Raw genomic sequence first — 24,659 nt, 5'->3', positions numbered from 1 at the left:
TGTGTCTGAGTGAGCTATGTCGTCCTAAGTCTTGGCTTTTTGAAAGATCATTAGTCTGGTCTTCCTTGGATTTCTCCCTTCATAGCACCTCTGCCTCCCAACTGTTTTTTTCTATCTGAATTTGAGGATAATTTTGGACATGGGGAAGTAAATATAGTGTGGAGTTTGTGGGTACCCTTCATTCTGCTACCCTTAATGTTCATCCACATCTTATATCTCCATAGGAACATGATCAGGACTAAGAAATCATAGATTCAAGATTGATGAATAAACCAGAACTTGGGGGTGGGGGGCCTCCCCACCTTGCCCTAATATTCCCCTTGTATCACCTTAAGAGTGTTCACTAGTCTAGTGTCTTGATCATGACACTTGTAATAAGCTGCTCAGCTCTGTACAGTGTCCTTCATAGCAGTTTCTCATGGATAGACTGAGCTTTTACATTGGGAAGGATGCTACCTGGGTGATGTGTTTTTTTTCTCCATGCTTCACGTCTGTAGCTGAAGTTTTCCTGGTCCTGCCTGGCCAAAGGTCAGGACAAATCTCTCCCACTCTCGTCCCCCAAGTAAACACACAGAGACGCTTGTTTATAAACTGTATGGCCGTGGCAGGCTGCTTGTTATCTGTTCTTATATCTTTTTTTTTTTTTTTTTGGTTTTTCGAGACAGGGTTTCTCTGTGTAGCTTTGCGCCTTTCCTGGAACTCACTTGTAGCCCAGGCTGGCCTCGAACTCACAGAGATCCGCCTGCCTCTGCCTCCCGAGTGCTGGGATTAAAGGCGTGTGCCACCACCGCCCGGCCTGTTCTTATATCTTAACACATTTCTATACATCTATACTTTGCCACATGGCTCGTGACTTACCAGTATCTTACATCATGCTTCTCCTTGTGGCGGCTGGCAGTGTCTCCCTACCTCAGCCTTCCACCTCCCAAAATTCTCCTCTCTCCTTTTCCTGCCTACACTATCCTTCCTGCCTGGCTACTGGCCAATCAGCATTTTATTTATCAATCAATCATAGCAACATATATTTACAGCATACAGAACATCCGACAGCACATGTCAGGGACCATGTAGTTGATAGTGCCATTTTGTGATTTCCAGTCATTTGGTTGATGTGTCTAGCAGCTTTCACTATGGTAAAATGTTGTGTGATACTTTAATTGCATTCTGACACTCCCAAGACTGACAATAAAGTTTGTTTTGAATCAGGGCGGAGCTAGCTACTAGCTGACCAAAATTAACCATCGAGGTTTTGGAGGACTGAGGGCAGATAGACACAGGAAGTAGTAGGGCAGGTCTGAGGGAGGGTCTGGGCCCTTGGCCCTTTTGGATGGAGGAACAAAAGAGATAGGCGGTCACTGGTCACTTCTCCACTGCTTCTCTGATCATTCAGGTTCTAACCCCCATATCTAACTCAACTTTTTATTGACAATAACTTTTTATTAATAAAGAATAATTAGATAATGCTGGGCATGGTGGCGCACGCCTTTAATCCCAGCACTCGGAGGCAGAGGCAGGCGGATCTCTGAGTTCAAGGCCAGCCTGGTTCTACAGAGTTTCAGGACAGGCTCCAAAGCTAAGCTACACGGAGAAAAACCCTGTCTAAAAAAAAAAAAAAAAACCACCCCCACCCCCCAAAGGAAAAAGAATTAGATAAACACATTAGTAGAGTTACTATTTTTTTTTTTTCCTCTGTAATGAAAAGGAGAGAGAGATACTTGGAGATCAGGCCAGTAACTCCCCTGTGGTCAACTCATCTGATAATTTACCATGCACTGGAGTTGACTCTCCAGGCTCCCATCAACAGGTCACTAAGAACTTGGTGACTGAAACAACATGAGGCTATTTCAGATCAGGAGTCTAGAGCCCGAAACAAGCTTGCCCCAGGGTTGGGTGCATCAGATGCTCTGAGGGAGGTGATTCATGCCTCTTTCCTAACTTGAGGTGGGTGCTAGAACGTTCTCAGCATGTCTTGGTTAGAGACTGGGTCACTGAAGATCTGTGTCTGGAGATGTCTGTCTCTGGGTGTCTTTTCCCTCCTTATAAGGCCATCTCTCTGCCCTTGGGTTTAGGGCCCGCTGCAAAAAAAAAAAAAAAAAAAAAAAAATCTGTCGTAAGAACTCTTCTTAACTTGATTACATTCGCAAAGATTCTCCTTCTGAGTACAGTCACACGAGTCCTGCTCCAGAAATTGGGATTTCAGTATCAACATAGGTTTGGGGGATGGGGGGTGGGGAATGGTTCTGTTCCCTAGGGAATGGTACCTGTAATGAAAGCTCTTAAGGTTGGTGTCTTTGAGGTGGCGCCCTCTTCCTTTCCTCACAGGCCTCTGTCTCTCCTTTCTAAACCTTTATTACTTTCTGGCCCCAGAAGATGCTCCAGGCTTTTCTTATCTTCATGTTTCTTGGGACCAACTACTTCTCCAAGGAGCCTTAAATCATTTTACTAGAGAATGATTTTTGGGGAATGAAAATAAGGCCACACACAGGCTGTGCTCATTGATGCTGGTTGCCCCAGCCTTGACTGTATGGTAACCCATGTCTGGGTACACATCTTTGTGTGGTTGTATGTGAAGAGCCCAAGTCCACATGACACCCTGACTCTAGACTTGCTCCATGACATTCATTGTTAGCCTGTTATTTTCAACTTTGTAGATCATACGGCTCTTACCAGACAATAATCTTATGTACTTATTCAACGCAGGCATGCACATAGTTGGAATCTACCCCGGGGGAGCCACCTGCACTAACAGAACACGGTACTAGGTTCAGCTCTTTCTCCTTTTGGACTTCGGGTGTCCACAAAGCTGGTTCCTTGGGTCAGCTCCCTTGGTGCCTGTTCTCCAGTGTGTTATAGGATTCATCTGGGACACAGAGAGGCATTTGTCACCCACTGCCCACACCCCAGCTCTCCTTTCTATGCAGGCTGAAAGTTTCAAATGACTTTCAGTCAACTTCACTCCTTGTGGAGTTGAGTGATTTTGATTTGGAGTGTGGAAAATGTACTATTGCGTAGGCTGGGGAAATGGAAAGGCTCACATAATTTTTGCCCCATGAAAACCCAGAAGCCTGGACTGTGTGCACCAGGGAAGATCCTGGAAATGGCCCAGGTTCCTCATTCCATAGTCAAAAGGGGTTCCTTGGGGTGGCATCTTTTGTTTTTAATCAGCCTTTTGGGGTACACATGTGATGCAGATTGGAGATGCCAAGACATTGTTTGGCTTTTATGTTTGTTAATGTTGGGAATGTGGCAAACCATGGTCAGCCTGGACAGCCCGGTCAGTGCTCTCTGTACCTGGGCTCCCGGAACATCTGTGGCTTGAGAGGGGCAGCTGTTCGTGGTTTTCCACGCTTTTGCGTTCCCTTCTCAATCCTGTCTTGCTGGCCAGCCCTGCTCTATCCAAAACTTACAGTCCAAAATGCAAGAGTGTGGTTGCTTGGAAGTGGGATCCCCACAACTTGGAGGTTTGTAGCAACCGTTGGGCTCTGAGCATCCGCCTTACACAGGGCTGACACTTTGCCTCCCTCTTCTGGTTGGATGTAGGAAACTGCAGGCAGGATGGTCTGGCCATTTGTTGCTGCCTCTTTCAGACATTGGTGTGCAGAGCCCCCAGGAAGTGTTTGTGGAATGAATAAGCCTTAAAAAAAAAAAAAAGGATATCACTAGATGTCTAATAGGAGTAAAAGACCACATTTGGTTTGTTTTTTTTTTCCTGATTTATTTTTTTCTGATCCGTCAGTCTATCTTGTTTTCCCCATCAAAATGCTTCCTTATCTTACCTGGACACCTGCATTCCTAAAGGCGTTGTATTGGATGAAGGTAGGCATGACCATGTCACATTCTAGAGGAAACTTCAGGCCCTAAGTCCTGTTATGGAAATGGTGTGACTATTGTAAATAATTGAGACTCAGAGAGGCAGCCTGGTGTTTGCCCCGGTGTTAAGCCTTTGCTCCACCACTCAAGCTGTGTGTTGGGAACCATGCTCTTGGCTTCTTGGAGGCTCAGCATTTTCCGGAGCCACTGTTCTCACAGTGGATTTATTGATTTACTTTTGCATATGTGCGTGTGATGTGGATGCATGTGTGTGTGTGTGTGTGTGTGTGTGTGTGTGTGTGTTGTGTTGTGGTATGCCTGTGTGTTGTGCATTCCCATGTGTGGGGGGACCCAAGTATGTGCATGCATATGTTAATGTTGAGAGTCTTCAATTGCTCTTCGCATCATTGACTGAGGCAAGATCCCTTGCTAAACCCAGAGATCACTGATTCAACTAGTCTAGCTAGGCAGCTTGCTGCAGGGGTCCCCTATGGGGAATTAAAAAATGCATGCAAAACCATGATGCCTACCATTGTCTCCCCACCCACTTCTAGAGGGTAGTGCTGCTTTAGTGGCTACTGGTGCATTTTGTGTGGCTATAAATACGGTTCCCCGGGGTTGAATCCCTTAAAAGGAGAAAAGGCTTACTTGGTCCCGAGTCTGGGGGTGGTGGTGGAAAGTCTAAGCTTGACAGCCACAGTTAGTGAAGCCCTTAATGTTCACTGTAACATGGCAGGTGCACCATCACCATGGCACGGACGTGTGTGAGGGGTGAAGGAAGATGGGGAGAAGAGGCCCAACTCCAGGGTGACCTTGCTGTATAGCAGTCTGCTCTCAGGGTAACTGACGCAGCCCCACAAGACCCAGTGCATCCCTTAATTCTGTCTCGAGACCTGATGCAGTTACTTGAGAAAGAAATAGTCTATTCACAAGGGCTCAGCCCCCATAACCTAACAATGTCCCAAAGTCCCACGAGCCCCTGACATGATTACATTGCAAGTCGTTTTTGTTGTTTTGGTGGTGATAAACCCTAGCCAAACCATGAAACTCGGTAGTGGGTCTGTGCACATCTGTCTATTGGCCAAGTGCATGCAGCTTTGTCTAGAGTCTGGCTGTGCCAGCAAGTTCCCTATTCTGAAGTGAGCCAAGTTAGAGCTCCTGGGCCTTTGGAAAGCCAAAGAAGGGACCGAGTGTGGACGATGCTGAAAGCCCAGGATAAAATGAGGAGCTGAGGGGGAAAGGCAGAGTGTGCAGTGGGCACCCAGGCTTCATCAACGGTGCCCTTGTCCCTTTAGGGACCAATGGTTCCTCCTTTGGACTCCGTGGGGTACCCTGTTCCTCTGCCCATAGTAGCTCAGGGTGGACCCCTGGCCTAAAGGAGCCCCTCCGTGAGATGTTTACAAATTAGAGCTAAAGCTATGGCCCAGGGGCCTGTGAGAGACTACCTGGTGTGAGGGATAGAAGGAAGCACACAGAGGGAAGCCGGGAATCTCAGACTTGCCTGACCCTGCGGCATGGTGTTCTGAGTTTCATGAACGTTTCAAGGAAGCATCTCTTTTGCCTTACATAGTTTGGGCTCTTGTTATTTGTAGCCATAAACATACAAACAACAGACTCCAAATATCAATGGAGTTATTCACTGAAATATGGTCGGTGTGCTGGTTTGACTAAGAATGGCCCGCATAGGCTCAGATGTTTGAATGCTAAGGGAGCAGCACACTATTTGTTGAAGTAGGTGTGGGCTTGTTGAAGAAAGTGTCCCGGGGGTGGGCTTTGAGGTTTCAGAAGATCAAGCCAAGCCCAGTGTCTCTCTCTTCCTGCTGCCTGCAGATCTGGATGTAGAACTCTCAGCTCCTACTCCAGCCGTATGTCTGCCTGCCTGCTGCCATGAAGACAGTGGACTCTGAACTGTGAGCCAGCCCCAATGAAATGTTTTCCATGACAAGAGTTGCCGTGGTCACGGTGTCTCTTCACAGCATTGACTAAGACAGTGGGTGACTAATACAGTTACCTCCTGAAAGGGAGATGAGTGAGGAGTCCCAGATCCACATACCTTTGGAAGCCCTCAGCGGCTCAGACTCCAGAGCTGCCTTGGGTGCATCTCCAGGAGTCCTGGTCATGCACAGTTCTTGCGAACCAAATACCTCTCCCTGTCATCGAGCACATTAGCACAGTCCCTCTGCTTGATCTAGCACAAGGCTCATTCTTAAACATCCAGTAAGAGCACAGGTTGGATATCCAGATGTGTTTGCCCATCCTACAAACTCTGTGTGAAGATAATATGCTCTTGGGATGGCATTTTTAAGCTACCCGAGCCTGAGTGTGTCATGTCTGGGCCAGAGAGAGCTGACCCTCAATTCACTTGATACCAAAACTACACAAAATTAGGTTCCCACCTTCTTTCTTGAGACTAAATGCTGAGAGTTTGGCCAGCTGATGTTTCTTTCCCAACCACAGTGCTTTGCCTTTGAAGATGGACTGGGGACTTGAGGGGAAGGCTAGGCGGAAGGCAAGACTCCAGCCCTGCTGGGTCTGAGTCTTCTAGTGCAGATCACACACCTTATTTGAGTAAATAATTGTCTTTCCCTGAGGTTGAGTGGACTCGTAAGTATGAGAGAAGGGACTAGCTGTAATTTTATTCTGTCACTAAAAAAAGATGAGCATGTCAGTAGGGTAGGACATAACTAGATTTATTGTTACTTCTGAATTATTGTACCTGAGAAACCATAAGCAGAATGTCCTCAGAGTTACGACATTGCTCAAATTGCAGCAACCATGGGTTAGTGTATTATATATGGATATCTTAACATTGGCCATATCAAACATAAGCCACACAAAATAAAAACCAAACCAAATGTAACCCCTCAGAGTATCCATCCAACCCTGTTGGCCCTCCAGAGGTTTCTGTTATGCATCAAATATGCATTTTGTTGCATGAAATTTTATTTGGGGGCAAGGAAGGATAAAATAAAGATCCATTTTAATATGCACTCACGTCAAGAGGAATGTGACTAAAGGTGTAAGCGGGCATATACCTCTATGTGTGCTTTAGCTAGTGAGGGAGGAAATAAAGGAGAATGTAACACGAATCTTATAAGGTCTTATAATAAAAAACCCAGAGCCAGATATTGGGAGGAAAGCTGAAAGATCAGAACAGTCAGCCAGCCATCACTTCCTGGGACTAAAGGAACGGGTGCTTCCCAAGCAAAGGCATGAGCTCTCAAGTGCCAGGATTAAAGGTGTGTGCCACCACGCCTGGCTCTGTTCCCAGTGTGGCCTTGAGCCCACAGAGATTCAGAAGGATCTCTGTCTCCTGAGTGATAGATAGGATTAAAGGTGTGTGTGCCATCACTATCTGGCCTCTATGTCTAATCTAGTGGCTGGCTCTGTCCTCTGATCCCCAGAGAAGTTTTATTGAGGTGCACAATATATCACTGCAGGAGAATAAAGATTGTTCCAGATAAGTGCCTCTGTGCTGTATTTTTAATGTTGGGTGATAATTGGCGATGTAGGTGGGAAAGGGCTTATCACTTTAGAGATGAATGTCATCAAAAGTGGTTCAGAGCGCTTTAGTGCACGGCAGTTAAGACTTAGGTACTAAAAAGATGTTGACTGCAACTCATGAAAGTGAACCAGTGACCTTAGCTGAGTGTCCAATACGCTAGTATGACATTCTCCTGCCTTAGTGATGTCAATGACGCTGTATTGCATTCTGGATCGTGTCTTATGGTGTAGTGGGAGGCCTGGCTATCACCTCTGCTGTACACGTGATGAGAGGGGAGTTGACTCTAACATCGCTGCTGATTTGCTCCAAGAGCAATAAGAATTTCAGTCATCGTTCAATAATAACATCTAATTATTATTATTCGAATAGTCTATGAATTACTTCATCTTGCGATAAATAATAAGCTCTAAACAAATAAATAATCTATAGTTTAAATATGATACTCATTTTGCTAGACTGTCACCTGGCTTATGGCTGATGTCATGAAAAATTTTGAGTCCAAGCCTCATGGATTTGCAAATTCGTCATTTAAACCTTTTTGTTTCTCTTCAGCCATCAACATTTTAGACTGGGAGAGCCGCTCAGCTGGACCCGAGACCACAGACTGCCTCTCTTGAACCTGAGAAATCCTCCTTTCATATTTGTCTGAGGGCCACATGCATCCTTTCCTAGAGCTTTAGGAATATTTTGGAAGATGGAAAAGGATGACTATAACTTGGAGATCAGGTTTGTTTTCCTGGGATTTTCTCTCCCTTCTCCTCCCTCCCTCCTCCTCCTCCCTTCCTTCCTTCCTTCCTTCCTTCCTTCCTTCCTTCCTTCCTTCCTTCCTTCCTTTTTTTTTCTCTGGAAAGGGTGTCCTATAAGCTCAGGCTGGCCTCAAACTAGCTATGTAGTTGAGGTTGACCTTGAATTTTTAAAAATGTTTATTTAAAATTATCTGTATGTATGTGCATCTGTATGTGGGTATGTGTGCATGTGAGTGCAGTTTCCCATGGAGGCATCAGATCCTTGGACCTTCAGGTACAGCAGTTGTGAGTTTCCTGATGTTCATGCTAAGAACAAACTTGGTCCTATAGAAGATCAGTGCATGGTTTTTGTTTTGTTTTGTTTTTTCGAGACAGGGTTTCTCTGTGTAAGCTTGTGCTTTCCTGGAACTCACTCTGGTAGACCAGGCTGGCCTTGAACTCACAGATCTACCTGCCCCTGCCTCCTGAGTGCTGGGATTGAAGGCGTGCGCCACCACCGCCTGCCTCAGTGCACGTTAACCACTGAGCCATCTCTATAAGCTGATTGAATTTGACTTTCCTTCCTCAGCTCTTAAGCTGATTCCACTGAATCTTTTTTTTTTTTTTTTTTTTTTTTTTTTTTTTTTCTTCTTTTCTGAATCAGTATTCTATTAAAGCTGATTGAATCAAATCTTCTGCTCGTTCTTGAGAGCTGCGATTACGGTGTGTACGTCAGCAAATTATTATTATTTTTTATTTTTTTTTTTCAGACAAGTTTCTCTTGTCAGTGCTGTTGGAATCACTCTGTACAGTGGCTTGAATCAAGAATCCTCTGCCTCCTGAGTGTTGGATGGCGTGCCCACCAGTTATTATTTCTGAGATATTCGTGTATTGTATGACAGTGTCGACCCCAAATGTGTGTGCCTGTGGAAAGCTGGAAGCCAGGAGATGGAGTCAGATCCTCTGGAGCTGGAGTTAGAGTGGTGGCCTGATGTGGGTGCTGGGGTGTGGGTATTCTTCCTCTGGGAGAGTGGAAAGCACAGAGTAGCAAGGTTCTAACTAATCACTCTAATGAGACTAGTCCACCCCTCCCCCACCTTGGTTTGGAATGTGCAGTTTTGATAAGGGAAATGAGGGAAATTCTTTGCCCGTTTTTCTGGCCTTTAGGTCACATTTCAATCTAGTTTCATATTAACTATTTCCAAGGGCCAGAAAGTGGCTCCCCAGCAGCCTGGGAGAGGGGACAGTTGCAGGCAGCTGGCGTTGGGTGTTTTCAAGCGTGTGTGTGCTCAGGCTGAGGCTTACACACACACACACACACACACACACACACACACACACACACACACACGGATGCTGTATATAGTGTCAATATAAGCCCCATTTTATTTATTTACAGAGTGCTTTTGTAACTGTGCGTTCATTTGGTCTTCTAAACCAGTGTTTTCCTAAGTAGGTTTCATAGGTCCTGGTGCTATGGGAAAGAAATTTTCAACTCTGATATTTTAATTATGGCTTCCTCTTACCATTGGTCTGTAAGTGGAATCCATAAGACAGTACATTTATTTGTAACATGTCTATGTAGGGGTGAGTGTACAGTATTTGTTCTTGATGACCAGTGTGAGGTCAACAAGGTGGCGGCCATCGATGCCACCACCTCAGTGTCCTAGACAAGCCTAGGGACCTGCCTGTATCCACAGTGTGGATGCCAGGGACCCACTCAAGGTCCAGCAAGTCTCTAAGTTCTGAGGTCTAGAAATCTGTTTTCTTCCTCCTCTTTCTTTTTAAAGGTAAGCATAGTGCATGCTTCCAGGGCACACTAAAGCTGGATAGTATCTGTTTTCAAGCTAGAAAAGAGGAATGGTCTCCACTTTAGAGACAAGAAAACTGAGGCTCAGAAAAAGAAATCTAAACCTTTGGTTTATCACAAGACACACAGGGGACTCCAGGAGCAATGTGACTAAATCCCATGTGTGTGTGAGGTGCTGAGCAAGTGTCCTGGGTCAGAATTTCTGGACTAATGACGCTTGGCTATAGCTTTGTGTAAAGAGCCAGCCTGAGGTACTTTCTTCACCATTTAGAATCAAGAGAAAGGAGAGAGTGTGTGTGTGGGGGGGTGCGTGGGGAGGGGGCTCTCCATCAGGACCTGTTCTTTGCCTTTCCTTCTTCAGGATTTTAAAAATTAAATTTAAGATGATTGAAAACTGAGGTCACCAAGCCCCTAACAGCTTGGTCTAAACATTGGCTTTCTTAAGGTTTCTGACTGTGTTTGGGATTCCCACTGTCAGGTGAAGAGGGAGTCAATGTTCTACTCTGTGGCCACCCTTCCCTAGCTCACAGCCAGCCTGGTTCAAACAGAGCCAACAGTGTGGGGTGAGCTGCCTGCAGGAAACCTGATTCATGTGGGCCTTAGCTCCTCCAGGCTACGAATGTACATGTGTATCACTGGGACATGAGCGCACAGTCATCATTTGGCCGTCTTGATTGACGTCTCCTCAAGCCGTGTGCAGAGTGTTTATTCTTTCATTCAGCAAAGACTGAACTTGATTTCCATACCTGATCTTAGAGCATGGCCAATGGCACCTGTCTGGTAGTTGCTTTAGTGAGAAGGACAACAGACAGTTGACTTCAAGGAGCTGACTTTCATGTGCAGGTGACTGACTTCAGTCAGCATCCTGGCTGACACCCAAAAGCTTTTTTTTTGCTTTTTTTTTTTTTTTTTTTTTTCTCCAGAGGCTGGTGAGCTTCTACGGTCTGCTCCCTAAACCTTCTGGAACTTGACCTGTGTGAGAAACTTGCACACTCCATACATAAATAAACAGGTAACACACACCCGATTCCTTGCACTCAAGAGGTGGAGAATCATCAGTTCAAAGCCAGCCTTGGCTACATAGTCAATTTAAGGCTACCCTGGGCTACATGAGACTCTGTCTCAAAAAGCCCAAAGTAAAAATGCAAGCTTACTTTTCCATGATCTGGGAAAGCACTTACCCTAAGCAAATGTTGGCTTTTGTGTATTTGTTACTGTCTCTATAACAGAATAACTTTAAGTGGATGAGTTTATGCTAGAGAAAAAGTAAAATAAAACCAGAGAGGGAGAATTCTCTTTTCCATCGTAAAGATGAGTGCAAGATAAAGCCAGTCCATATTCCAGCATGGACAGGAAAAGGTTCATGGAACCCCATCCCTAGCCAAGGAGCTACTGGCAGTTGATGGCTCCTGTAGAGTCAGGCTTCTTTTGGGGTGTGGCCACTTGGAAGTTGCCCAGTCTCCAAAAGATGTCTCCACACCTATGAAGGTCAGAGGGGATGTATGGTGGCGTCTGAGTGGGTGGAATGGAGGCCTGGCTGGATATGTTCAGTATGTATTGCAAGCAAGCTGGTGTGGTGGGGCACACCTTTAATCCCAGCACTCGGAAGGCAGAGGCAGGGGGATATCTGAGTTTGAGGCCAGTCTGGGCTACAGGGAGAGTTCCAGGACAGCCAGAGCTATGAAGGGAGACCCTGTTTCAAAACACAAAACAGCCAGGCAGCGGTGGTGCACGCCTTTAATCCCAGCACTCAGTGGGGCAAGAGGCAGGTGGATCTCCATGAGTTTGAGGCCAGCCTGGGCTACAGAGTGAGAGCCAGGAAAGGCTCAAAGCTACACAGAGAAAGCCTGTCTCGAAAACCCAAAAAGAAAAAAAACAACAAAAAAAACCAAACCACAAAACAAGAAAAATATGTGTGTATATCAAACATATATGAATTGTCAAAAATAATATTCTTTAAACAAAGACCTGTGCAAATGAGAGTGCCTTCAATGGGAAGACATCTCAAGTCCAGGCTCCAGTAGGGACTGTCCTACCTGCTATGGTGTGCCAGTGGTGAGTACACCAGGCAAGTCATGAGATCTCTGCTCATCGTCCTGCACTTGGTACTTCCTTGTGCACATACTCATAAGAACTGCGGCTTGAGTTCCCCAGGACTGACAGCTTCTCAAGCTGAAAGGATGTACTGATGAGAGAGGCCCAAAGGGAGATGGCAGATGACAGGTGGCATCAGTCGCTGACAAAGAGGTGTGTGCCGTGCAAGACACCTAAATTCTCTTCATTCCTTTGAGGACCTGCCTCGACAATTGTAGCAATCCGCAACTGAGAAATGACGATTCATATACAGGGTAGTTCAGTTTCTACCAGCGAAAAGTTAAATGGAAGTCTTAATTCAGGAAAGCAAGCAGTATGTCATCATCAATAAATAAAATAATCCTGGGCTAGTGAGAAGGCTGAGTCAGTAAAGGTGCTGGCTGCCACTCATGACGATGGTTCCACAAGTTATTCTCTGATCTCCATATGCATGCAACACACACACACACACACACACACACACACACACGCACGCACGCACGCACGCACGCACGCACGCACGCACGCATGCACACAGTGTAAAAAAATCAAAATTGAGATTTAAAGCCTTGCCTTGGAGGAGATGGGAATGGGGGGGTGGGTTGGAGGGTAAAGATGCAGGGGGGGATGAGGGAGGAGGGGAGATCTGTGGTTGGTATGTAAAATGAATAGAAAATTTCTTAATAATAAAAAAAGAAAAAAAAACAAAATTGAGATTTAATGTTGTAAATTCCATGTGCTACAGTTAGCTGTGGATTGTAGAGACCCATGATGTCTGAGCCTGACCTCAGTTGGTCCCTCACTGTGGGTGTGCCTGTGCTTTCAAAATGTTCAGAACATTCCAAAGGGCTCCCTGTCTTCAGCATCACGCTTGCGATGTGCCCCCAGGAACACACTACACACACACACACACACACACACACACACACACACACACCACACACACACGACGCTGGCGGCTGTCAGACCACCTCAGAGAAAACCAGATTGGGGAGGATTTTCGTTTTTGGGTCTCAGAGCTCTGCATCCCCTCTGAGGTCCTCTGGTGAAGCCTGAATGTGGGGGTAAAGGTGAATAGGGCCAAGACTGTTTCACAAAAAAGGTTGGAATTCTTGGCTATCTGTTAACCTTCTCAAAGCAGCTTTTGGCAAAATGAGGCCTCCCAGTTTGAGAGAGCCGTCGGGGCTGTGGAACTTAGTGGCCATTCCGAGAGCAAACGAATGTGCACACTCATTGAATTGCTTCCGGGACACAAGGCATTGTCTGCGTCAATCCCTTCTTTACCTAGGCCCTGTCCGAATTTCCTTTTTGGGTCCATTTTGGGGATGTGACTGAAGCTGGGTTGGTGGTAGCTCTCAAGACTTCCCTCTCCTGGACTTCATCCAAAGGCTTAAGGATGTTATATGTCACACTCAATCTGAGTGCCATCCTCGGACTTCTCACACATCAGTTGTACCACAAACTTGTGGGTTTGGGAGTGCTGATGTGGCAGAGAGTGTAGAGAGATTTTTGCTCACCTCAAAATCAATGTCCATTCTCTCCTATCCCTCAGGGATTAGATCCCAAACTGATGTGGGATACCCAAATACACAGCTTGATTATTATGTTTTCTCTTCTCTCTTCTCTCCAGCCAGATGTGGCCAAGTGACCAGATGCTAACCAGCCTGGTGTAAACAGAAAGTGGGACTATACCACCTTAACATAGAGGGGGTGCCATGTCTGGCCCTTCCTTTTTTATTAGTCTACCTGTGTAAACTGGAGGAAACACCAGTGGTCGCTGATGGTCTGGGACCATCCTATCCAGCTTTGAGACAAGACAGACAGACACACACACATAATGCTATGACGCTTTAATGGGAACCAGACATTTAATGACCCAAACCCCTCCGTAAATGGCTTTGCTGTTCCAAGACACTCATGAACTTGAAACTAAAACACGACCCTCGTTTTAAGAAGTAGTTTGGCCAGCCTCCCGCATCCCAAAGGAGATTAAAAAGTAATAGTGTAAAAAAAGTTAAGGTCGAGGTGTTTTCATAGCACAGCTGAGGCCTAACCATTGGTTCACTGGTCACATCTGTTCCACCCCGAAGGCCACAAAGCTTAACCTGACATTCAACAAGTGGTTAGTTAGTAGATTCCCTGGGTGGACTGTCCCTGAAGTTAAGCTCTGGCGCACAGTAGGCACTTTAAGTGGATAGTTACCCTTTCTAGGTTGGGGGAAGTATTTGGCTCTCAAAAACAAGGTAAAGAAATACATTCAAACAGCATGGCCCATATTTGTGTGCCCCCCCCCCTGGGATCAGGTGTGGGGATATCAGGGCATTCTCGTGCACATCTGGACAGATGTTCTGGGGGAGCTTCCAGGGCCGGCAAGCAAGCTGCTTAACGTCTGCATGTGTGGTGGACCTGGACACGGAGGCCCACGCTGACTTGGAACCTGGCGTTCTGAATCAGGGTCCAGCTACCCAGAGGGATGCTTGCCCACGGCAGGCAGGCAGGGTGGCGCAGGTCCTGGCGATGGGAAGAGAACGGATGTAAACACGTGGTGCGGCTGGTGAGGCTGCCTGGGCACGCCTGCTGAGTGGTTAGCTCTGCTCCTGTCCATTTGCCTCTCTCTGTCTGCTCTGTGTGACTGCACCTCACTCGCCTCGCCCCTGCCTCGCCCAGCCTTTCACCCAGCCCCTCACCCTAGTCTGCCTCCTCGGCATCTTCTCCTGCAGTCGCAGCTTCTAATGCTGCCAGGGCTTCGGCCACCTCAGCATCCTCATCAACCACCACCCCATCTCTGTCCTCATTGTAGCTGTGGGGGACTTCCGGCTCATTCCGAGAATCAACCGCTGGCGGGGGGTGAGTGGGACCCTCCTCTTTAAAGTAGACGTTCAGAACTTCCGTAGTCACCGCCTCATTCAGGGAGTCCCAGCTTCTCTTCAGGGAGAAGGGCAGGCTCAGACCCCGCTCACTCACCCTGGGGTGAATTCCCGGCAGGGGCTCCACCTCAGAGTGGTTCTCAAAAAGATGATCCTTTTCTTCAGGGTCTGCATGGTCTAGGGTGGGGCTCCAGAGCTGGGGGTAATCCGGGGCTGGTAAGTGTAGGACGTGGTCTGCCCCTGCCAAGACCTCAGCAGGGGCCCCGCAGTCTCCACCTCCCACCACCTGGGTCTCTTCCGAGGAGGTGGGCACGGTGCAGCTCTGCTTCCTGCAGGCCTCTCCTTCAAGGAAGGGTTGAGTTGGGTGAGTGCCGTCTATGGTGCCTGCCCAGGAGCTGCTGGCCCAGGAGCCACCGTCAACCTGGTGGGGCCTGGGACTCCTGACCAAATGCAGAGAGGCAGTGGGGCTGATGCCATTGACAATACCATGCTTCTCCGCACAGTGTCTCTCTTCCGAGTCCTCCGGAGGGAGCGGGCCTTGGCGAGGTAGACCAGCTGTACCGTCTCTGTTCTCCGTCTTGATCAGGCTCCCACCATGCAGGGCATTCCCGGGCACCTCAACCTCTCTGTTCTGGGTGCCTTTTAGTCTGACAGTGTCATCCTCCTCTCCAACCTGCAGGTGTTCACTTCGTTGACGAACCCAGGGGAGGGCACTTGAACTGGATCAAAGAGATAGCTGGGGGTGAGAAGAGAAGGCATCAGTTAAGTTGGCCTCGGGACAGAGGAGCTGGGGAAGGGACTGGCTCCTGTGATTGTGTCTAAAAGAATAAATATACTTGGCCTAGAAATCGTTGGCTAATGAAAAGAGCTAAAGGGACCCCAAAGAAGGGATAGGTGAATTATAAAGTAGTTCATGGACTTTAAAAATGAAAAAAAAAAAATGTCCACTAACAGGGAAATAAGGGGCTAAGTACCAAGTATCAACTGTATATTTCTCCAATGGAATATTATGCAGTCATGAAAATGATAAATATAAAGTATGTGGTAGAATAAAAGAAACAATCACAGGGGAATTAGTTCCAGGACCCTCATACATAACAATATCTGTAGATGCTCAAATTTTCCACATGAAATTGTGGCATATCTGCATACACCTCATTACACTTCAAGCCATTTCTAGGTTCTTTATTCTACCTAAGGCAAGATAAATGGCATAGAGATTATCTTCAATCTGTACTGCTTAGGGAACAACAAGAAGAAAGTCCCAATGTTCAGTACAGACTTGGTTTCCTTTCTGAATATTTGAATCTATGGTTGGTGGACTCTAGGGCTGTAGAGTCCATGGATGTAGAGAACTAATACTGTAGATAATAAACACTTGTGAACAAAGCCCAACATCACATGGCTCTGATGGAGTAAAGTGTAAGTGTGATGTTTGGACTCAAATAAAGTCAGAGCTTCCCGCCGCCCTGCCTCTCCCACCCCACCCCCAGGAAGTCATGGCCCCAGTGAATCTGTCTTCCTTATGATTCACACCACTCAAAGTTTTATGAAATGTCACAAGAAAGGTGACTGGACTCTTTAGTGTCATTCACTTCAGAAATCCTCTGAACTTGAGCTGAGCTTTTTTTTTTTCATTGAAGGCTTTGTGAAAAATGCAAATTTGACCGAAATGGAATTTGACCTCAGGAGTAATGATATGTCTAACAGTTTTGAGCAATGAGAAAATTTAAAAAAAAAAAAAATCTAGTTTTCTAAATGCTGTCAAATGGAGCCAAGGCTTCATGTCTTGGCAATGTGGGTCAAACCTGAGCTGGCTAAATGTCCTGATGGTGTCACAATTTCATTGTTACTTCTTTTTTTTTTTTTTAAAGATTTATTTATTTATTTATTTATTTATTTATTTATTTATTTATTATGTATACAGAAGAGGGTGCCAGATCTCATTACAGATGGTTGTGAGCCACCATGTGGTTGCTGGGAATTGAACTCAGGACCTCTGGAAGGGCAGTCAGTGCTCTTAACCTCTGAGCCATCTCTCCAGCCCCTCATTGTTACTTCTTGAGCTGCTGCTGTCACATATCCTGTGTTTACGGATTTATTTATTTCGATCGGTCTCGATATTGCTTTAGCGTTTGCCATTGGACAAAACAGCGGGTTTCAAGATGGCATTTTCATACCCGTACATAGTTGACTTTGGTCGTATCCATCCCCACCCTCCAGTGTGTCCTCCCCACCCCCACTTGTCCCCTTCTCTCCCTAGTGTCCCTCTTCTACTTTCATGTCTTACTTTATGGGCGTGGTCTCAACAAGACTGACTACCAACGCCCCTTGCCATACAATCTCTGTTCACTTTACCTTTGTATCATCTTACAGCACCTGCACCCCATCTGGATTATTTTTTGTTACCATCTGGAAAAGAAAGAGTAAGAAAAAGAGCATGTCATTAGTCCTATTAGTGAGAATCAAGTTTACTTTTCCTTTTGGGACACTCAAAATGAAGAGTTGTAAGTTCTGGTGCAAGGATGGCGCGTGAATCATGAAGACAGAACCCTCATGTCTCTGACGTCATGGATTCAGAATTCCCAAACATTCTTTACACTTGACTCACACAAACTCCTTTTCAGACATCCAAGCTTTATAGTCCACCCCCATCTGCAGATGAGAAAAGCATGATGGGATAATGTCAGGGAGCAAAGGGACCCATGATATTTAGTGACCTGTGGCCTTCCCCTAGTGAAGATTCCAGGGACCCAGGAATCTTCCTGGACACAGCACCGCTCAGCAGCAGGAGGTGTAAACATTCCTGAGGATTCCTTGTCACCTCCTTAGGTACTAAGAAGGCAATGGTTTGGATCCTGAATGTCCATCAAAGGCCCATGTGTTGAAGGTTCGGTCACCACTCTGTGGTCCTACTGGGAGGTGGTGGGCCTTTTAGAAGGTGGAATTTAGTGGACAAAAGTTAGATCATTAGGGGGGTGTGCCTAGAGCATATCTGGACCCAGTACTCTCTTTTTTATTTTTCTTATTTCTCAGTTACTTTGAGGTGACCAAGTATCTTCTGTCACATGATCCTACCATAATGTACCATACTGATAAAACCTCAAATAACAGGGCCAGGTGACTATGGACTGAAACTTCCAGAACTCTGAACCACAATGAACCATCCCTTCTGGGAGTCAAAATAAACCATCCTTCCTTATCTGTTGACTGGCTCAGGGATTTGACAGAGAAATGGAAAGCTCACTAGCATAGACAGTGAGTATTAAAGATGGCTGACCATGTGTTTCCTGATTCAGCCTTTTGGGGTGGTGCAGCCTGAGCAGGATGCCAGTGTTAGCTTAGTCTGAGCCAGTGTGCTCCTGATGTGCCATCTCCACAGCCAGGACAATCCCAGTCATCAGTCATGAGTTCCATTCGCTTGCCGGTCAACACCATGCCTGCAATACCATTCCCTGGGGCTTCCTAGTAAAGGTGGTGGAGTCCTTTTCCACCTGCTCACTGTGCCCTGATCCTTCCCAGGTTGGATTTTCTCCATCGCTTCCCTTTGAACAAAATCTTCTTTTCATGCAAAGCTGGCCACCCTGGCCTGCTGGATTCCTCAGTGAATCCCAAGTGTTGAAATGGGAGGACCTCTTAGTGGTTTTCTGTTTCTTATGTGTACAGCCTTTCAGAAGACAAATGGACACCAGGACCTTCAACCTAGTGCCTTTGTCTGCAAAGTTCATTTGGAGGAGAGATGATTTGCTTGTGGCTCCCTCCCTCCCTCCTTCCCTCCCTCCCTCCTTCCTTCTTTCAATTATAGACTCCCCAGGATGATATTCTATAATATACTAATATAACAATACTCCATCAGTAAGGAAAACGTCTGCAGCTGCTATGAACAACAGGTTGGTTGATTGGTTAGTTACAGGGGTTTCAATTTACTATGGTAATAAAATCAGTACCTATGAAGTAAGTGGAAAAGTCGTTTCCTAAAAGATATACACACTTGAATCCTTGGGATCTGTGAATGTTACCATGGCCAAAGCAACCAATCAAATAAATGTGGAGGTAATCAAGTTATGGACCTCAATATGGGGATGTTCCAAAGTTCAGTTATATTTGTGCTCCTAAGCCAAAGGCCAAAGGAGATTTGGTCCCAGACAGAAGAGGGAGAGATGATATGATTAAAGAGGCAGAAATGAGAGGAGCCATACCCCTGAGGAACAGGGCCCTGGTAACACTCAGTGTCGATAATGCAACCCACTGATGCCAGCTCTAAAAGCTCTGGCTGCTTGTCTGAAAACCCCAAGTTTGTAGCAGTTTTTCCAGTAGCACAGGAAGTGCTTATAGACCCAACCCCACTTCTCCCAAGCCCCGAATCCCTGAGCTCCTGAATGTGCAGGTCCGCTTGGCCACATAGCCATCTCTCTTCGGCCTCCCTCTGGACTCTCTCTCACTTGTCCTCCTCGCATGCGCTCCTACCAGACCTGTCACAGATTCATCTGGATATGTCACAGATTCATTTCTGATCCATCTTCCTGATAGAGTCGGCTCTCCAAGTCTCATTTGTGTTTTTAAAAGGCACACATCTTGGACTCACAAGACATGCAATCTAGTTGCCATGATGCAAGCGTTAGCCATGCTAAGAAGTAGCTGTTTCTGGAATAAAGACCAATGGTGCATGTCTGTCAATCATGACATCAAGTGCAAAACATACATAGACCCAAGTACAACAGCCCTGCAGGAAAGAAGGGATGGGATAATTAAGTAGCAGCACGCACGCACGCACGCACGCACGCACGCACGCACGCACACGTGCACATGCACACGCGCACACACGACTCTTAGGATTATGCTCCTAGCTCTAGTTCCCCACTGCCTCGCTTTCTGCTCTAACTCATAGATGAGCTGGCTAAATAGGTTAGATTAGAAAGTACCATGCCCATTTCTCCCCTCCTCCACCCTTTCCCTCCCCATTTCAGGACTGGTGCTGAAATCCTGACTGCCGTACTTTTGCTTTTTAAAAACAAACAAACAAACAAAAAAAAAAACAATCCAGATAGGAAGGTAACTAGTGAAGACAAAGCTGAAGAAAAGGAAAGGGGGGGGGTTCAGCAGTGTTTGTGAAACCACAAAGGACAGATTGCAGAGAGCCCTGTAAATGAATATTATGATGAGTAGGTCAGCTTTTGAAGTTCTAGTTTAGCAGTCGGGGAAGAGAGGGAGAAAGAAGCATGGAGGTGGTGTGGGGTGGGAGGTGCGGGGGAGGGGTGCACACACGTGGGGGGGGGTGTTGGGGTGTTGGGGGTGTTGGTCCATCCCAGCTTCCTAGTGAAGCTTGAAAGCCTTTTCTCACCTTCTGCTGGGCTCAGGCCACAGAGTAAATTGCTTAGAAATGCAAGAATGGCTGGGATTTAACACCCCTCCTCCCAAATCACCGATGTCACAAGGAGGGGGCACAGACAGACAGAGGTGGGCAGGCTAGAGACTGAAGCCAAGTCCTTCAACTGCGTGTATGTTTCCTGCCGTCTTCAGGCTTCCCATCTCTGCTCTCCCAAACCCTGCAATTACAGGATGTTGGAGTAGCTTTTCCCTCTTTAGGGTCAGTTTCCTGCCTTTTCTCCCCAAACCTCCTCCCTTAGGGTCCACCTCTTGGCTTTCCTTCACGTCTAGTCTCATACCTGAGAGCCATGCTTTTGAGTCAGGTACCAGCCTGAGCTGTGGGACACGCTTCCTGGTTCAGGTCCTGCCCTCTCTTTCCACTTGGTGATTTCCTTTCCTGGTGACATTCCTTCTCTCAACTGGCCTCTAATGTTCAAGGTTCTATGACCCATAGGTGAACAGGGTGGGGACGAATGTACTCACCCTCCCCACCCCCATATCTGCAATTATTCTTCCTCATACACACTAGATCAAGTTCAGTCCACTCCCCGTGCCTATATCAATAGCCCATCCACCTCTTGCCTGGAAAAAGGAAGTCTCTGAGCAAAAGGGAAACGTCCCTCCTCCGGCATCATGCATGGAATTAGAAAAATGCCAGCCCTTGAAGGAAGACTGGGTTCCGAAGGAGCGAGCTACCCACCTTCTTCCTGCTTGTCTTTTGGAAGCAGCTGCCTGACTTACAGTGGGAGCCCTGGAGAGCTAAGGGGAATCCACCTTTGCTTTGTCTTTGGAGTGATATAAACAGCTACAGGGAAGCAGAGGGCACATCGTGGGCAGCCAGGGTTTGGTTTACACAGGGGAAAAGCAAATACCATTAGGGTGGCTGAGTCGACCTACTGCTGGCGCCGCCTGCTCCCGGACTCGCACATAACTGCTGTGACTCTGTCCCATGTTTCGTGTTGAAATTAAACAGCCCCGTGTTTGAGGACGGTCAGGGCTGCATTAGTGAGCGGTGGAATCTCCAGGCAGGAAAATCCTGTTCCACGATGGGGGTGGGGTGGGGGTGGGGAGAGCAGGACAGGGGGAGCCTTGGAGTTTTCGGAAAGAGAAAACTGACCGTATTCATCGGGGCGCCAAGGGGTGAGAGCTGGTGTGGAGAGTGATCGCTTGGAGCCAGCTTATAGGGGCTCTGCTGGCCAAGTCTGGAGTCGTCAGACCATGAAAACGAATAGGACTCTCAAGAACTCCAGCCCACCGAAGAAAAACGTGAGCAACAAGGCCACGGTGAGATGAGTTCAAAAGAGAGAGGGCCAGGTCTGTCACCCAAGTAGGACGCCGGCTAGCAAACATACACGGGGTAAGGGAACTAGGAAGATCGCCATTTGTTACTCCTCGTAGTAATAACGGATCCAAGTAAGACTCCCTGATGAAGGCCCAGGGAAGGAGAGGGGCTAGAAGAATGAAAGGGCCAGATGATGGGGAACAGGGCTGTGAAACACTATCTTCTGGACATGCCATAGCCGCAGAGCTCACCAACTAACCTGCATCGGGCCTACACAAGACAGAGGCACCAAGCAGTCAGAGATGGGGCCCTTGTCCTCAGGCTGACCCTCCCCTCAAGAGGGAAGCCCCGGACATCTACCTCAAATATTGTATACAAATGCACGGAACACTTCCTCCCTCACTAGTCAAATGTAGGAATGACGGATGAGTGACAGGTGGGAAAAACAGGGCTGGCTATCTTGTGTGTTGTTGTTTTGTTTTGAAACAGTCTTGCTGTGTAGTCCAGTCTGGTCTGGAACTTACTAGGGTCCTTCCTCAGCCTCCTGAGTGCTGGGGTTCCATGTGTGTACTACCCTTGGGATATCAGATTGGATAAGCCATTCCAACTGAGGATCTTTTCATTTCGAGGTTCAGATCGCACAGGTCCCTATCCAGTGGTCCTGGATCACAAGTCATAAACTGAGAGGGAAGGGACACAGTCACTGTCCTCCTCTGTGGTACACTCCCAAGCATCAAGGACATGCTGCTTCAGGGGTCCTGTGAAATGAGACTTTAAAGATGCTCTCAAAAAATGGTTTGAGGTTTTAGGGGGCTACTGGGGTATTTGTGAGAAAGCTGTAGTAAACTGAAACACTTAACATTTCAACTCTGTTTTGAAAACTTGCTAATATTTAGAAAACAGAATCTGTTTTCTAAATCTGATTTCCCAGAACCTGGCCAGAGGGCAAAGTGACCAGGTATTTAGAGAGCCACTCCTGGGTCCTGATCTTCTGTCTCAGGAGGAATGGACGAAACATCAGCAGGTGTGACTGTTCACGGAGGACTCAAGAGAAGCCGGCCCAACGTGAGAGTTCGCCGACTCCATACGTGAAGAGGGGTTAGAAGAGCTGTGGGCTTCAGAATCTCACAGGGATGACTTTTTTTTTCTACTTCTGTTATGTTTGAGATGTTGAAAGAATATAGGGCAATTCCTATTATCCACACCCTTAAATACTCCACTTTACACCTTCGCTAGATGGCATGCTTTAGATATGAGTAAGTACTGCTGAGAAATGGGTTGGATGGACATTTGTATAGAGAGACATATGCTGTGGGATGTCTTTCTGTATGCTGTGAATGAAGTTCTTCTGGTTGGCCAATAAATAAGCTTTTTTGGCTTATGGCAAGGCAGCTTAGAGGCAGGCAGAAAATCCAAGCAGAGATAGAGAAGGGTGGAATAGAGAGAGATGGGAGCCCCGTCGCCCAAGGAGCAACAAGATGTTGGCAGACTGGTAACGCCACAGCCACGTGGTAACATATAGCTTAATAAGAATGGGTTAATCTAAAAATGAAAGAGCTAGCTAGCAAGAAGCTGAAGCCAGATGCCATAGAGTTTGTAATTAATAGAGCCTCTGGGTGATTAATTTATAAGCGGCTGTGGGACCGCAGGTGGGAGAGATTCATCTGGAATGCTGGGCAAGGCAGGACAGGAGAAATTTCCATCTACAGACATACTTATAGGTTTTCTCCCCCAAAGAGGTTCCCTGGCCAAACAGGCTTGGGGAGAGCAGAGATAAAGATAAATACATTCAGAGTTACAACAAAGGGTAGTGTGCTGTGGAATCATGCTTTTGTACACTAGTTTAATAAAATGCTGATTCGCCAGTAACCAGGCAGGAAGTATAGGCAGGACAAGCAGAGAGGAGAATTCTAGGAAGAAGGCGGCTGAGCCAGCCTGTCATCCAGGGAGCAGCATGTAATAGCACGCAGGTAAAGTCACAGAACATGTGGCGACATATAGATTAACAAAAATGGGCTGAGTTTAAGTGTAAGAGCTAGTCAGTAGTTAGCCTGAGCTAATGGCCAAGTAGTTTTAATTAATATAAGCTTCTGTGTGTTTACTTGGGTCTGAGCGGCTGCTGACTGGGCGGGACACAGGAAAAACTTCAGCAACAAGAGTGTTACTTAGTTAACCCAGTATTTCCCTAAAATATTAGCTCACACAACTTACTTTCATAGTAAACTTGTTAGAACCCATGCTGTGGGATGCTTTGGGAAAAACTATGATGGAGAGGATGGCCCTTATCGTCAGGAGTCTTACACATCGATGCTATACTGTGGGGCTAACACACTTACCCAGGTGTAGCTCATGCCTGGATGTCAGACGTCTGCACCCTGGGCACAACTCCATCTCCAGCGTCACAGACACAAGAGGGCTGCTTCCCGAGTCCTTAATGACAGTCTTTGTCTGTCATCAGGAACCTACTGCATCTCTTCCAGATCTCACCATCCAGATGTGGCAGTGGGAGAGGAGAACCATCACACACCACCATCTGCCTGTGATTTGCTTTGGCTTACGCACTTGTTAATGCTGGAGTAGAGTCCTGGTGGCATCTGTACCACCCTGCACTGAGGAACTTGCTCAGTGGTTGCAAAGGAGCCCATAACCTCATGGAGAGACCAGTGAGACCCACTGGGTCCCAAGTCATGATCCCGACCCAGTGGAGGAAGGTTTGGTCCTAGGGTCCTCTCCTCCAGCCCCACGTCTCCATCTCACTCCCTAACCTTATGGTATTTTGACTTAGGTCTCTTCAACTAGGGCCCCAGCACTCTGAGATAAGGACACAGGTGCAAAAAGCAGAGTGGTTGGAAGGCATGAGGGTCTCAGATTAAGGGAACCCTCTGAGGCGGGCGGGGGGGCATCTGATGAACCCTCTTCTTCATGTGGTGGGCCTTGGAGAAGGTGATGAGTACCAGGGAGCTTGTAGCAAGTCCAGACGTCTGGGCCTTCTGAAACACCTTGTGTTAACTAGAGGTTCTATTGCTGTGAAGAGACACCATGACCATGACAACTCTTATAAGGAAAACACTTAACTGGGGCTGGCTTACAGTTCCAGAGGTTTAGTCCATTGTCATCATGGTGGGAAGCATGGCGGCACGCAGGCAGACGCGGTGCTGGAGATGGACCTGAGAGTTCTATATCCAGGTTGGCAGGCAGCAGGAAGAGAGCGAGCCACTGG

General features: G+C 46.9%; 1 protein-coding gene across 1 annotated transcript in view; it reads right to left on the bottom strand.

Moving 5' to 3' along the window:
- Positions 1 to 13,758: 13,758 nt before the first annotated feature.
- C10H4orf19 (chromosome 10 C4orf19 homolog) overlaps positions 13,759 to 24,659 on the bottom strand; it is an 80,227-nt gene continuing 69,326 nt past the window's right edge. Inside the window, 3 exon segments of the mRNA XM_028868142.2 lie at positions 13,759 to 15,457; positions 15,460 to 15,526; positions 17,149 to 17,202. Of these exon segments, the coding sequence (XP_028723975.1) occupies positions 14,612 to 15,457; positions 15,460 to 15,526; positions 17,149 to 17,180 (945 nt within the window). The 5' untranslated portion in view covers positions 17,181 to 17,202 and the 3' untranslated portion in view covers positions 13,759 to 14,611.

This window comes from Peromyscus leucopus, chromosome 10 (assembly GCF_004664715.2).
Source record: "Peromyscus leucopus breed LL Stock chromosome 10, UCI_PerLeu_2.1, whole genome shotgun sequence".
NCBI lineage: Eukaryota > Metazoa > Chordata > Mammalia > Rodentia > Cricetidae > Peromyscus > Peromyscus leucopus.
The sequence above is the reverse complement of the archived record's forward strand: the minus strand, read 5'-3'. Positions and strand labels throughout refer to the sequence as shown.